This window comes from Colossoma macropomum, unplaced genomic scaffold, assembly GCF_904425465.1.
Source record: "Colossoma macropomum unplaced genomic scaffold, Colossoma_macropomum, whole genome shotgun sequence".
NCBI classification, from domain to species: domain Eukaryota; kingdom Metazoa; phylum Chordata; class Actinopteri; order Characiformes; family Serrasalmidae; genus Colossoma; species Colossoma macropomum.
In genome coordinates, this window is record NW_023494803.1 from 33,657,972 (window position 1) to 33,671,897 (window position 13,926).

The 13,926-nt window shown below is 38.2% G+C and overlaps 1 protein-coding gene across 7 annotated transcripts in view; it reads right to left on the reverse strand.

The window, feature by feature from the left end:
• smoc1 (SPARC related modular calcium binding 1) overlaps nt 1-12,185 on the reverse strand; it is a 56,976-nt gene extending 44,791 nt beyond the window's left edge. For all 7 annotated transcript variants that reach the window (XM_036593524.1, XM_036593523.1, XM_036593522.1 and 4 more), the window contains exon 1: nt 11,795-12,185. In XM_036593524.1, the coding sequence (XP_036449417.1) occupies nt 11,795-11,890 (96 nt within the window). In that variant the 5' untranslated portion in view covers nt 11,891-12,185. The remainder of the gene's footprint in view (nt 1-11,794) is intronic.
• Between the last annotated feature and the right edge of the window lie 1,741 nt (nt 12,186-13,926).

Below are 13,926 nucleotides of genomic sequence, written 5' to 3' on the forward strand. Positions count from 1 at the left end.
CCACTTATGACATTTGTGTGGATTGTTGATATTAAAAAAAGACATAATTTATTTCCACTTAGGATTTTCTTCTCATTATTCCTTAGTGTTACATTGACTGTTTTGTTTCTGTGCCTTTAAGACTGATATATTTAAAAGATCTCTGTTCTAATTGGCTGCTCTCTTTCAAAAAGCAGCCAGGCTAAGACACTCCTTATCCCTTCAGTGTGAATGGATGGAGCTAGACTGCTATATGTTGAACAGGCAGATGTATGTAAATGTATTGGTTTTCATGGCATTACAAAAACAATGAATTCACACCAGGCTGTTTTTGCAGCTTAATATTCATATATGGATGATGCAGACTGGTAGGTGAACTGTACATTTAGCAGAATTTAGAACAGCGTAAATTTTACACACCATATAAAACTCTTTTGTATATCTCTTTTATATAAGAAATGAAAGAGAAATTCAATTTTCCATTATATGGGCCCCTTAACACAAATAAACACAGTGAAATTCATTTTTTTTGTGCTACAGGTGTCACAATACAGTATCTTACCATTGCTGCAAAAGATATATCACATTTTAAACACACTGAGCTACAATTACACTTTCAAACTTGAATTGGAGCCTAAAATTCAACAGCTGAGATAAATCATCTCCAAACATAAAATGTGTTCCTCCTAAAATAATACACACAGTCCACAGAATAACCATTCATTTCAACAGGAGGGAGGGAAGCACTCATTCATAACATAACAAATAAATACAAGCATCAGCAAAGATCAGAGTGAGACAAGACAAAACAGAAGGTGAATAAGGGAATACCCAGCCATTTTTTCAGAGAAAATCAACAGCAGACCACACATTCGGGTAAATGTGCTTAATGCCTAAATATCAGTTCAACGTTTCAACCTTTGAGTTCTGGCTAGAAATCCACTGGCAGAGTATTCAAAGCTGCAGATATGAGGCGAGAGTAAAACTTCTAACACAGATGCATATTTACTCTTGGCAGGCCTGCCGTCATGGGCGTATGTGTGTGTGTGTGCGGTAGCTATATCGTGCCAGAGTTGTTCTCTCTGTAACGTGTGAGGCGCTCATTACCTTTAGATGAAACAAAAATACCGGTGACAAAAAAAATGCCTTCTGATTGGCTTGCAAAAGATTAGCAGGCTAAAGGGTATCTGGAAACCTGAAAAAGAAGCATTAAAAGTAAAATGAAAAAAAAAACAAAATGTCAAGTGAGAGAGTGAATGATGTATGTGAGGCTTTTTTCCTTCAATGCAATGCATATAACTTAACACTAGTCCGAAGGTGTGAATAAAAATAAAGGTAATTCTATTCAACACTATTCTATTCTGTCACCTTAAGCAAATTTGAGCAGTTTATCTTCACAGTGAGAAGACAATGTAACATTATATTAAATACAAATAAATACTTTAAAGCTACAAAAAGAGAAATTAATCTTTTTTAAGTAATTGATATGTTTAGAGTTAGGTTTGGTTCCATATTTCTCCTCAGTGCCTCCAATTATCACATGGATTTGCTCAAATCCATCAGCAATACACCTGATTTAATTTAACCAAAAAACTGACTAGCCAAACCAGGTATTGGAAGATAACTACAGATAACGCTGGGCTGTCGTGTTGTAAGGTGAGGTTTGGAAAGGGTTAAACAAACACATGGACATACATGAAATGCAAAAGCGTTCACATTGCATTAATATTATTTGCTTTTATTCTCATAGGGTTTTTCATAGAAATAGATGCTCACTGCCAACTGTAGATTGCTGGCAGAGAGCGCACAACTGAAGCCATCACTCCACACATAATAGTTATTAATGGAGGTTTACATTTGCTTCCACTGATTTAAAAATGACAAGAGGATAGATTATTTCTTCTTCTTCTTCTTCTTCTTCTTCTTATTATTATTATTTTTATTATAGATATACCTATACATATTCAAGTAGTTACACTAATCTCTATGAAATAACGGCTCAGATAAACACACCTAGATTAAGTTGCATAAGTTATGACAAAAAAAATGGGCTATTTGGATGCCTACTCATGAAATGTCTTGTCACAGCCCATAAAATGGGTGTTGTTACAGGAAAACGCAGCACACCTCACCATTTTAGTTAGTAGATCCATCCATATATATATATATATCGCTGTTGTCGTAAGAAAACCTACTAAATGATAACTTTACAAGAGAAGGAAAAAACCTAAAAACTGAAAAACAATATATATATAATATATATATATGCTATCAGATCAGTGCCATCGGTACTTTGAGAACTGATCTGATACCTGATATCGCTATCAGTCTGATTTCAGAAAATGCTGGATCAGATATGAGAAAGAAGAATGAATCCAATCCAGTAACAAATCTAGTCTGATATAGCACACATTTGTAATGTGTGATGTTCTTAGCTGTGTAGTTCTGTCTGTTGAGTGGTAGAGTAAGTGGGTAGTTTGAGCATGATAGTATACTTTTAGATGCTTATCTTAAGTGAAGGGCTCAATAATTAAGCTTGTTAAAGCATAGTAAAAGAAAAAAAATGTTGTCTTATGCCATCTCTAAAGAAAGGCTTTGATGGTGAAAGCCCTGACCTTACCTCACTCACACAAGCTGACTTGTCTTAATTCTTATGCATTTCGACTTGGGAATTCCCATTGCAGTTGGGCTTACTGCTAGGGCAGAGAAAGACAGTTTAAGCATGTTTGAACTGAATATGGGGTCATTATACACCATCAGACCCAATAAAGTCTTACTGACTCTTCAAGGAAATGATAGAGAACACAATCATGAGCGTAATCTCCTTTCTAGGATTATTGAACAAACAATTTCAGAACTAAGCGGAAATCTTCTTATCGAATTTCCTTTTTACTAACGCTAATACCCAACCTGGCTGAAGAACAATCATGACAGCTCATGAGGTGCATCTCAATAATCATGAGCCCACCCAGCAAGCAGGAAGGAATCGAGCCATCCAGCAGAAAGAAATATGGGAAAATATGCAGCAACACAGAATGGCTCAATAATCTGGTGGCGAGGGATAGACAGCAGAGGAAATTCTTTGACCATTACTATTCTCCATAATGTTGGGGATTAAAGATTAGACCCACCTACACATAATGTTGGGGATTAAAGATTAGACCCACCTACGACTTCGGTTTTGTGATCCATGCTGTAAAATTGAAAAGGTGAAAGCAAATAGGAGTCTGAGTGCTTTCCATATATATGGCTTCCCATATGAACCCTGTGTAAGACACAGCTCTTAATCAAGACAGAGATTAAACAGCACAGAGGCTATTAGCCCATGACTATCACGCTCAGATTTGGAGTAACAAAACTGGCCAGAGACTCCATGTTGGACAACAATGGCCCAAAAGCAATGCTCTGGACTGCAATTAATTACACTGATTAAAAAGACTTGTGCTTGACCTTGGAGTCCATCTGTTTTGACTAAGGAGCCATCACAGCAGATCAAGAGGAGCTTTGATTGGCCACCGTTGCTGCCATGAATTAGCTTATGGATGACAGCACTAAGATATGCCAAACATAATGCAGCATTTCATACAATGTCCCCTCTCATTTCTACCATCTGTTCATAATTTATGATGTCCAGTTGTATGTCTTTGGTTAACTTTAAACAAAGCCTACAGATTTTCACCACTGTCCACTTTGGGCTGTAACTATTGCAAAGATGGACTAGTGACCAAAAAGTACACAATTTCTTCCAAGCTGTGGTTGACCAATGACTTCCCTTGAAATTATGGCAACAAACTCCTCAGCCCTGGCAGGCCTACGTATGCATTAAAACCCTCTCAGCATGTTTCGTAAAGCATAATGGGGCTTAACAAATAACAAATATGGCAATAAAAAAATAAATAAAGTTGTGAAGACACTTCTCCTGACTACAGAGTGGTGGAAAAAAAAGACTTGCTTTTATCCTGTTGTAATTGAAGGCTCTGGGAGGCTGGCAATCTCTACGGTATTTCCCACAGTGTGCCATATCATTATGCTGATACCCACTGCTATCTCTCCACAGCAAAATGCCTTAGCACTGACCCAGAACACATTCTCTGTGTCAGAAAGCCTCCCTTATCCAAATCCCAGCTGTCTTTCATTGTGTATCAAGCACACAGCCCTGTCTGTGGCCCACACAAGCTGCACAGCCTTCTATCCCCTTCTTCTCTCTCACACTTTCTCTGTCTTTTGGTCTCTCGCCCTATCTCAGTGTGGCTCTACTGTCTGCCTACTGTCTGTCGTAATTAAGCCCAAGTGCAGCATCCAAGTGCAAGCAATGCAGGGATGCTCTCATGCATTAACACATGCATGCAGTCGCTGTCATATCAACACCTCATGCAACCTGCAAGAATTTTACGTTGAACTTTACGTTGAACATATCGCTGATGTCGGATCAAAACCTCGTATCTCCAAAATGGTGACTTTACAGGAGAAGGAGAAAACAGAATTTACTTTTATTGTAAGTCCATGGAACCAGACTTTTTACCAAGTCAGTTGGGTTGTTTCTTTTGGCCCATACATAATTTACATACATTAGTTTCAAATTATGTCAAAAACTAAAAAATGACAAAAATGGAGATATAAGGTTTTGTTCCAACAGCAGTGATATGAACATTTTATACTGAATGGACCAATAGAAATAATAATAGACTTTTCTATTAAAGTTCAGAATACCTTTCCCTTCTCTTATACAATTACCATTTTTGAGATATAAGGATTTTTTTAACTACTGAGACAATATACATAGTAAGAAAGAAATGATTTCAATACATATTGCCCATATGCCGCTCTTTTAGAACATCTCTTATTTACCATCTTTCATGGAAACCACTGTCAATGACAAAACTAGTCATCCTGGTGCATCCTATCAGAGCAAAGTGGGTGGGATTCTATCTTATTCAATTCGATTTTAAATTTATTTGTTTAGCACGTGCTTTTTTACAGAAAGCAGCTTTATACAAATCCAGTTCCAGGCCCTGAGTGAGCAAGCTGAGGACAACAATGACAAGAAAAACCCTCACAGAGCAAGAGGAGCTTTGAGAAAAACCAAGACCGAAATAGGGGAATCTGTGCTCCTCTGGTAGACACCGGATAGCAAAACAATAATACACCAAAACAATAGAAGTTTTGTAGTACTGTAAATTTTAGTGGTTGTGATTTTTGGGGTTTGTTTTGTTAAACAGTGGTGCAACATGCATTGAAAATGTTTTATTTATCTAAGCCATAACAATCTGTGTAGTATATAATTAGAGCAAATTAGAGCTCTGTAGAATCAAGGTAATTTTAAAATATCACAAGTATAATAAAATCCTGATCTTAGAATCAAAAACTTGTATCAAACTTGAAAATGTGTGTTGTTATATCCCTGATACATATAATCGTATGCAAAAGTTTTGGCACCCCTGGTAGCATGAAATGTTTGTTGATTTTTCTAAATGACAGTAAATACACATCCTCTACAGAGAACACACTTCTGCACAATTTAGTGCAAAATTAATGTTTGTTTGCTTAATTTAACATATTGAGAAAACATAAAACATATAATATGCCCTGTGCAAAAGTTATGGCACATTTTCTATTTCATTTTTTTCAAATATGTTAAACTCAGTAAACAAACAGAAACTGTGCATTAACATTTGCAGAAAAATGCTTGTTTATTCCCTGTAGAAGATGTGTTAACTTTTTTTCACTTCAACAACACTTGTAATTTGACCGGGGGTGTTCAAACCTTTGAATATGACTGTGTGCATGTAGAACATTACAAGCACACACTTCAACACATACACTTGCAGCCTGCATGTGACGTGAGGTTCTCTAATAAAAGGCAAGGTGGGAAGGGGTGCTGGGACCAGGCTCTGATCTTTAAGGCTGGGAGAATGCAGTCTTGGCACAGGCCATGGACTTGCCAGGCTGTGTTTGTTCTTTACACACTTTTACGAACCTTTTTGGTGATGCACTCACCCAGGTATGCTGAAGGCTGTGCATCTGAGCTCATCTCCAACAGCCTTTGTGAATTTCACTCATTATTATCCTTAATAGCCCAACACAAGCTTCTTTCTCTTGTGGGTACAAAGTATCTATTCAGCTCCAAGCAATTTTTTCAAATACATGCCTCAGGAAATGTGTGACACAGACAGAGACCATGTGTCGACCACTCTGCATTTAAAACAGTGAGTGGTGAGTCAACCTGTGGCTCAGAACTGCAATGCAAGGATTTATATCAGTGTGGGTTATAGAATAAAAATGGATTGTTCAATGGTCTCTCATAGGAGGTTTCACACACTGAACAGACTTCAAATGGCAGGAAATGTTTGAGGATCCTAAGCAGGGCTTGCATATGTCAAAAATGTAACTGTTCTTGGGAAGCTATTTTAATCCATGGGCAGTTTTTATATAGCGTCTATATACGTAGACAGTTTAAGGTTAGTCTTAGTCCAAGGCTTCAAATACTCAATGGGAAATCCCCAGTTAAAATCTTCTAAGGTGTCAAAATCAGACCCAAATATTGATAAAGCGTTGTCATAGTTCAACAACAGCTGCTGTTGCTTGCTAAGGGTCTCGTTTGTGTTCATATATATATATATATATATATATATATATATTTGACACAATTTGAAAATGCCTGTTGTCCTTTACATTGTGTATACATTTCATTATGATTGGACCAAAAGAAATAGAACAAAATGACTGAATGAATTCTGGTTCCATTGACCTACATTAAAAGTAAAGTATTTTTTTTTCTTCTCCTGTAACGTTACCATTTTGGAGATACGAGGTTTTAAAAATATATATATGTTTTATCATTATATTACATTATATTTAATATTATATTTACAATTACATTTTATCATTATCAATATATTATCAGCATAACAATTTGAGTGAAAAGTTTTTAATCTTTTAAATATTTACATGTCGGAATTTCCTAGCATTTGCTAATTCCCCAATTCCCCATTCTTCACAGACTCCACAAGTTTGTGCAAAAGCCTGTGATGAGTAGATACACTTCAGAGTCATCTGAACACAAGCTTTAATACAGGAGAAAATGCAAAAAAAAGGAAGTAACACAGTCACAAATTTGCTTTACTTTGAATAATAAAAAAATCCTAGGTTTTTAATGGGCACTCAGGCTTTTGGACACCCCTGTTTGTTTCTAGTATTTATTCTAATGTTATATAGTGGTTGTACTGGCAAAGACACACCAACTGGCAAGAGAAACAGCTTTAAATATTTTTGTGGTTGCCTAAGACTCTTGCCTGGTACTGCAAAAGTAGCACCAGGCTACTTTCTATATTTATAATGTACCAGAATATTCATTTTCTGACATTGGCTCAGGCATTAGTAATACTTTGACTGGGGTCTTTTCTTTGATTGATTTTTCAGATGTACTCACCCTGGCCAGCTGAAATACTGTATGTCATTTTTCATTTTATTCATTTTACAGCTGGGTGCTTCCCAAGCTGGAGTTGAGTAACATCTCCCAAGGTTACAGAACAGACAGCACATGTGGTACTTGGACATGTAATCCTCATATTTCACTATAAATCAGAAGTACTACATTCTGCCTGCCTTTTGCTTTGTAATGCTTTCTGTCTCTGGTTGCTCACAAGCTGGATTACTGTATGTCCTGTTTCAGGATGTTTGGAGTGAAAACCCACATACGCTGAATCACAGAGTGTGCCTCGGCATATTAAAACTGATCATGATTACGAAGTAAGATAAGTAATCTACTACATAAAATTACTTGTCCTATCGTGTAATATATGCAGAATATTATTTCAGTTTTCAGCACACAATACACTGTTTGCGTCCTGCTTTCCTTTTTTGGACTCTTTTACCTGACTGGCACTCTGACACCACACAGACTCAAGGGTCATGTTTGCCAGATCGTGGAAATGGGTAAACAACTGTGATCGTTTTCAGGTGGCCTTCATACATGACCGGTTTGGGCTAGATGTTTGAGTGGACAACAGCATTCAGCTGTTTCACTACTTGGCTAAAGACATGCAGACTCTTTTCTCACTCTTGTCTTATGCTGTGAAACCTCAAAAAGGCCAGGTGAAAGTGTTTTGGGCCTGATTTATGATTAAATATAGACATGGAAAGTTACTATTCCTCTGATGGCAAGAGAAGCTTTTTAAACCAATCAAATTTGGCAATGTGCAGAATTCTATTTTTGGCCCAAACGCACCTTCCAGCACAGCAGCCATAACTCCCCATAAAGCTTTCCATTCTCATGGCTAACTGAGAGATAAGTTAGCTCTAATGAGGCACAAAGGGGAGGACAATGTTTAAAGCACTTAACTTCAGCTTTTTTAATATCATAACCTTGCTGACCTCCTGTAATGATTACACCAGGGCATTTTAGAAACCTCTGAGGCACAAGAGGGAGGATGTGTTTAGCAGTGTGGACATAGTTTCTCAGCTTTTCCCCATTTATAGAGTACATCAACTTGTCTCTCTCTCTCACACACATACCACCTGTAACTAGTATCATTCTTTCTTAGACAGTCCAGCAAATGCCAAAAGTGAATCTAAAAATAATAACAAATATAAATTTAAAAAAAATCTAAGTCCCAAACTGCAAGCCAGTATGTGAAAACATAGAGACCACTCTTCATTTAACTTCCAGTCAAAATGGCAATTAAGCACAAATCCATCTTTACGCAAAAGAAGAAAAGTAGAAAACATATTTAACAGATAATCACACAGAAACTTCAACAACTAATATATATATAATAACAGCTTGCTCAGTATTTAATGTGTCCACAATTTGCCTTAATTACAGCCATTTTTCAGGATACCTTAGACACTAAAGTTCAGTCTTAGTAGTTGTTTGCCTTTTCTGCTTTTTTCAATTCAATTAACCCCAAACACCTTCAGTGATGTTGAGGTCTGGACTCTGGGGTGACCAGTTCATTGTTCTTTTTTGTCTCTTGCCTTTTCTCAGTGAGGACTTCTTGACAGCTACACATCCTTTCAGACCCATAGTGTTGAGTCGTCTTCTCACAGTGGAAGGATGGACAGAAAGTCCTGTGGATTTTTTCAGATCTGAATCAAGAGTGGAGCTTGATTTTTTCCTCTCTCTCAAAGATGAAAGCTTTGTGTTGTTTATCTGATGGGGACAGTTTTGGTGGTCCACCAGGTCTTGCATGGTTGTTAGGAGCCCCACTTTCTCTCTATTTTTCTCTTTATCATTTTTTAACCCCAGTTTCACTTGAACATATTTTCCCTTCCTCATGCAAGTTGATTATCATATCTAATCATATCAGAAATATCTCCTGAAAAATGAGTAATTTGTAATCAATGAGCTGGAAATTGATAATTGATTAAATAAATAAAGAGTGATCTCTAACTTTTGCACAGTACTGTAAGTGCACACTTACTGTACATTAGCTTCATATGAGGTATCAATATATAGTAGTTATCAAGTAAGAATTCTTAAGATAATAAAGGGATTAAAAGAGGTTGTGTGAAGAAATATTGGAAGCAAATTTAAGTTTAGTAACCAAATGAGGAGATATGCTGTGCTGCTGTCACTATGCTCTCTCTTTTGCCTTATAATAAAGGCTTTATGATGTCTGTATGTATGACACAGTGAATTACTTGCATTCTCTGTGACAGCCTGTTTAAAATATAGTAATAGCCGATTGTAACATGCATGAGCTGCTTTTGGTCCTGTTGTTTTTTTCCTCAGATTTTCAGGGCCATTCTTCAACAGGCTAATAAAATGCTCTGGTACTCTATAACACTGCTGGAATGTGTCTATTAGGACAACATGATAATGAGAGTCTATGTTGCATATACTTTGGTTTACTCTTGTGGCTCTGTAGATGCTCACATACAGTCAGAAAGCCCATTTACAGACAGTCCATTTTTTCTCATCAGAGTAATGTGTGAGTGTATCACAGATTCATCTATGAGTCACCACCCCCTCAGACCACAAATATGACAGTCCCTCTGCGCAATGCACAAAACCCTTCGCTCTTTTTCTCTTTTGCTTTGCGTCCCGTGCTCTTTCTTTCTCATTTTCACTCACTTTCACTCTTTCTCTGCGGTCTCTTCGGACCATTAAACGGACATTTACCGAATGGACAAACTTGCCAAATCATTCTTGTGCCTGAACTGCTGTCAGGTACTTGAGGTTTTTCCCTCTCTCAGATGGAAAAAATGCTGTAACTGGGGCACATTTTAGAGTTTTGTCTGGCCAGTGTCATATCATTGATTCAGAGTAGAGAGAATAAAGGGACGGAGCGAAGAAGAAAGGAAGGGAAAGCAGGGAGAGAGTGAGGGAGGAAAGAATAAAGCTCATCACCATGACTCAGACTTTCTCACTTGTGAGAAATGACAGCCTGACAAATGAATGAACAACAAAGCTTGGCAGAGGGAAAAGTATGGGTTTTAAATACAGCCATATAGTGCTACTATTGAGGACCTCCTTCCCCCCGTCAACTGATTCAGCTGTGAGGAGGAGAGAAAGAAGAAAGAAAAAGAAATTCGTAACGTTGTCTTTGTTGGAAATGTATAAAATGCTGTGCTGGAAAGGCAATGGCTCACTCCTTTCTTGCAACCCAGAGGGGTGCAGAGAGAGCAAAAGACCTAAGCGACAAAAGGGCAATGGGTGCACTCAAGTATCACTGACAAACCCACAGGACAATGCGACTCCCTCCGCACACAGCTGTACTATTCAGCCTGTTCCATACACTAAACCATTCGACAAAGTTTAAAACAGGGAGCGGTGGGATTACACGGTAATCATTCTGTCAAAGCTGTTATGATTTTCACGAATCGGATGAAAATCAAGCAGATTCTGTTAAACGGAGATACATAGGTCTGTCACAAGACATTTTAGCTGATAACCAGTTGCCATATAAATGAGTGTGATTAACAATTTAATTGTCTCTTTTGTTCATTTTTTACTTTAAGCCTAAAGTGGCCAAATGGCCGATTAGCTATCTTGCTTACTAGCTGTCGATACTTAGTAGCTCCCAACTGACAATAGACACAACAAGCTCAAATAAACAAACATCACTCACTGCCACCCTCTAAACATGTCATAGCACCAAAGTTACTGTTTCAGTTGTTTCCGTAAGGCGCATGACGTGTCTCAATAAATGCATTTTTCAGCTTTCTTTTATTTACATGTATTTGCGCAACCCAACTAAAGAAAATGCACCCATTCACATTCTGTTTGGATTCTGTCTGTGGAAAATAAAATAATATATAATTGCACCCAGCTCAGATAATTGCAATCAGACGATTACGTAATAATTATGACAGGCCTGCTGAGATATGTATTCATACCTCTCAGACTGAATCATGCTGGCTTTTATTTGAGAGGTCTGAATCAGACTAATGGTAATAACAATAATAGGATGCCTTATTATTTTGCTGTTTAACATCTTTACCTTCATAACCTGTTTGTCATGCCTGATTTGTAAATAGTTATATACATTTAGGCTAGATATAGAGCCATATAGTTATAGCTCATATAGAGTTTACATTCATCCCATGCCATGCTGTTCTCAGACAGACAGACAGACACACAGACAGACTTCTAAGAAAGAGCAGGTTTTCTGATTCATCACTTCAGGTCCTGACAACTTTCAGTGACGCAGACAGGCCAACAGGTCACGTGACAAATCAAAGAGTCATCGATATGCCTTGAGCTCTGATCTCTCTCTCTCTCTCTCTCTCTCTCTCTCTCTCTCTCTGACACGCGCAGTAATCGATGAATTAAGCTGAGCGCTGAGGTGCAGCAGCCGCTTTCCTCACTCACCCGCGAGCCGTTCGATTTCTGTGCGGAGATCCGCGGCAGCGAAACCAGCGCAAAAGTGCCCAAAAAGACGAACAGGAGGAAGTGATGGAGAACCATGTCGCCTGTCTTGCCGCGCGCTCGCTCTTATGCACGAGCAGAATACCTAATTGTCAGTTCCAAAAAAAGCAAAAAAAAGCAAAAAAAAAAACAAAACAAAAAAAAGTCAAGCTGCAAAGAAAAAAATCCAAAATTGCGCTCTCTTGCCCAGAATTCGTCCTCAGTGGCTTTGTCTCTGTGTATATAACGGTGGATATTCACATAGTGCCAGGAGCCGCTCACTCACGCGCTGCCGATCGCCATAGTAAACTTTATCCACTGAATGAGCTCATACGGTCCTTGCGATCGCTACAGGTTGAATAGTTTAGTTTCCATTGGGACTCATTTAAAAGCCCGGGAGGTGGGCTTAAAGAACGTGACTGACACTGGAAGCGTCCAATGAACCGCCCACCCTCGGATCTGTACGGGGGAATTGGTTCATTTGGAAAAGACACATGGCGCCCTCACTTATATCTGCTGCTGGAATTAACTGGAAGATATGGCATAAATGCGGGGTCTCGTTACAACACTTGTTCACTGATATGTGCAAATTATACCATATTTCTATAGCCATTTATATAACTGATAGTTATTTTATAGAATATACTTGTTATAACTGATCCTTAATCCAACAGACAGAGACAAGGACTAAAAATTAGTGATAACCATCAGTTAACCCCTTAAATGGTCAAGTTATATTACACACTTCTATAACCTAAGAATAGCTCAGCCAGTTTGCACTGAAGTCCCTGTAGTTACTGAATAATAAGGCTTAGTATATAATAAGCCTGGGATGTTTAGGGGTTAAGTCAGAAGTGCTGACCAATAGGAAGAGAATACTTGGAAATGTATTATTACCATTCTTTCTTTCTTTCTTTCTTTCTTTCTTTCTTTCTTTGTATTACTCTCACTACTTTTTTTCTCTTTGAGTGTATGTGAGTGGTAGGTGTGTGTTTGAGAGTGAGAGCAGAGAAAGAGGGGCTTTGAGCTCAGTGCAGGTGTCCTACTACACACATTGCCCCCTCCTTCTCCCTCCCACCCACCCTCTCTCCCCCTCACAGAGAGAGAGAGAGAGAGAGAGAGAGAGAGAGAGAGAGAGAGAGAGAGAGACAGAGAGAGAGTCACTCAGAGGGACATTGCTTTAAAGAGCTCAAAGACTGTCTATTCTTCCTCCAAGAGTTTTTTGACAATTCCAGCAGACCTCTCTTTGTCCTCTACATCATTCAGTCGTAGGCCTCGTAGGCCGTGACAGGGCGAGACTTTTGGAGATCATCACCGAACGGGTTTATAATTAGAGCCATTGAGAGCTTAGAACTGGCACAATTAGAGTGAGAGTTAACAGTCTCTGTACTTGTTTCAACTGGAGGGATTTTCTCCCAAAACAATGAATCTATGTGGTTGGAGAGAGAGAGAGAGAGAGAGAGAGAGAGAGAGAGAGAGAGAGAGAGAGAGAGAGAGAGGGAGAGAGGGAATGTAGCTACTCTCCTGGAAGAGTAAATTTTTCAGAACAAACTTTTCTGACTATATTGGAAAACAGTCCAAACTTTGTAAAGTATTTTTTACAAAAGCTCTATAGTTCTTTTTTAACCACTTTAGTTCACAGATCACCCTTCATTTATTTGATTTCCGGTGAAAACAGCTATTAAGTGCAAATTCATTTTGCAGAAGATATTTCTGAGGAGATTAGATATAACACCATCCACTTACATAAAGTAGGGACATGTCAAAGAAAAATGACTCCAAAAGTGGGAATAAATAAATGATTAAAAGATATAGAGAAAATAGGAAGCCTGACATCCACCCAAAAGACCTGGTCGACCACCAAAACTATCGTCCTCAGACAAACAGCACTTATAGCTTTCATCTTTGAGAGAGAGGAGAAAATCAAACTGCTTCAGATCTGAAAAAATCCACAGGTGTTTCTGTCCATCCTTCCACTGTAAGGAGACATCTCAGTGCTATGATTCTGAAACGATGTGTAGCTGTCAAGACCAAAAAAGAGGACAAAAAAGAAGACAAACAAAGAAGCTGGTGGTGTTCTCAGAACAATGGACTGA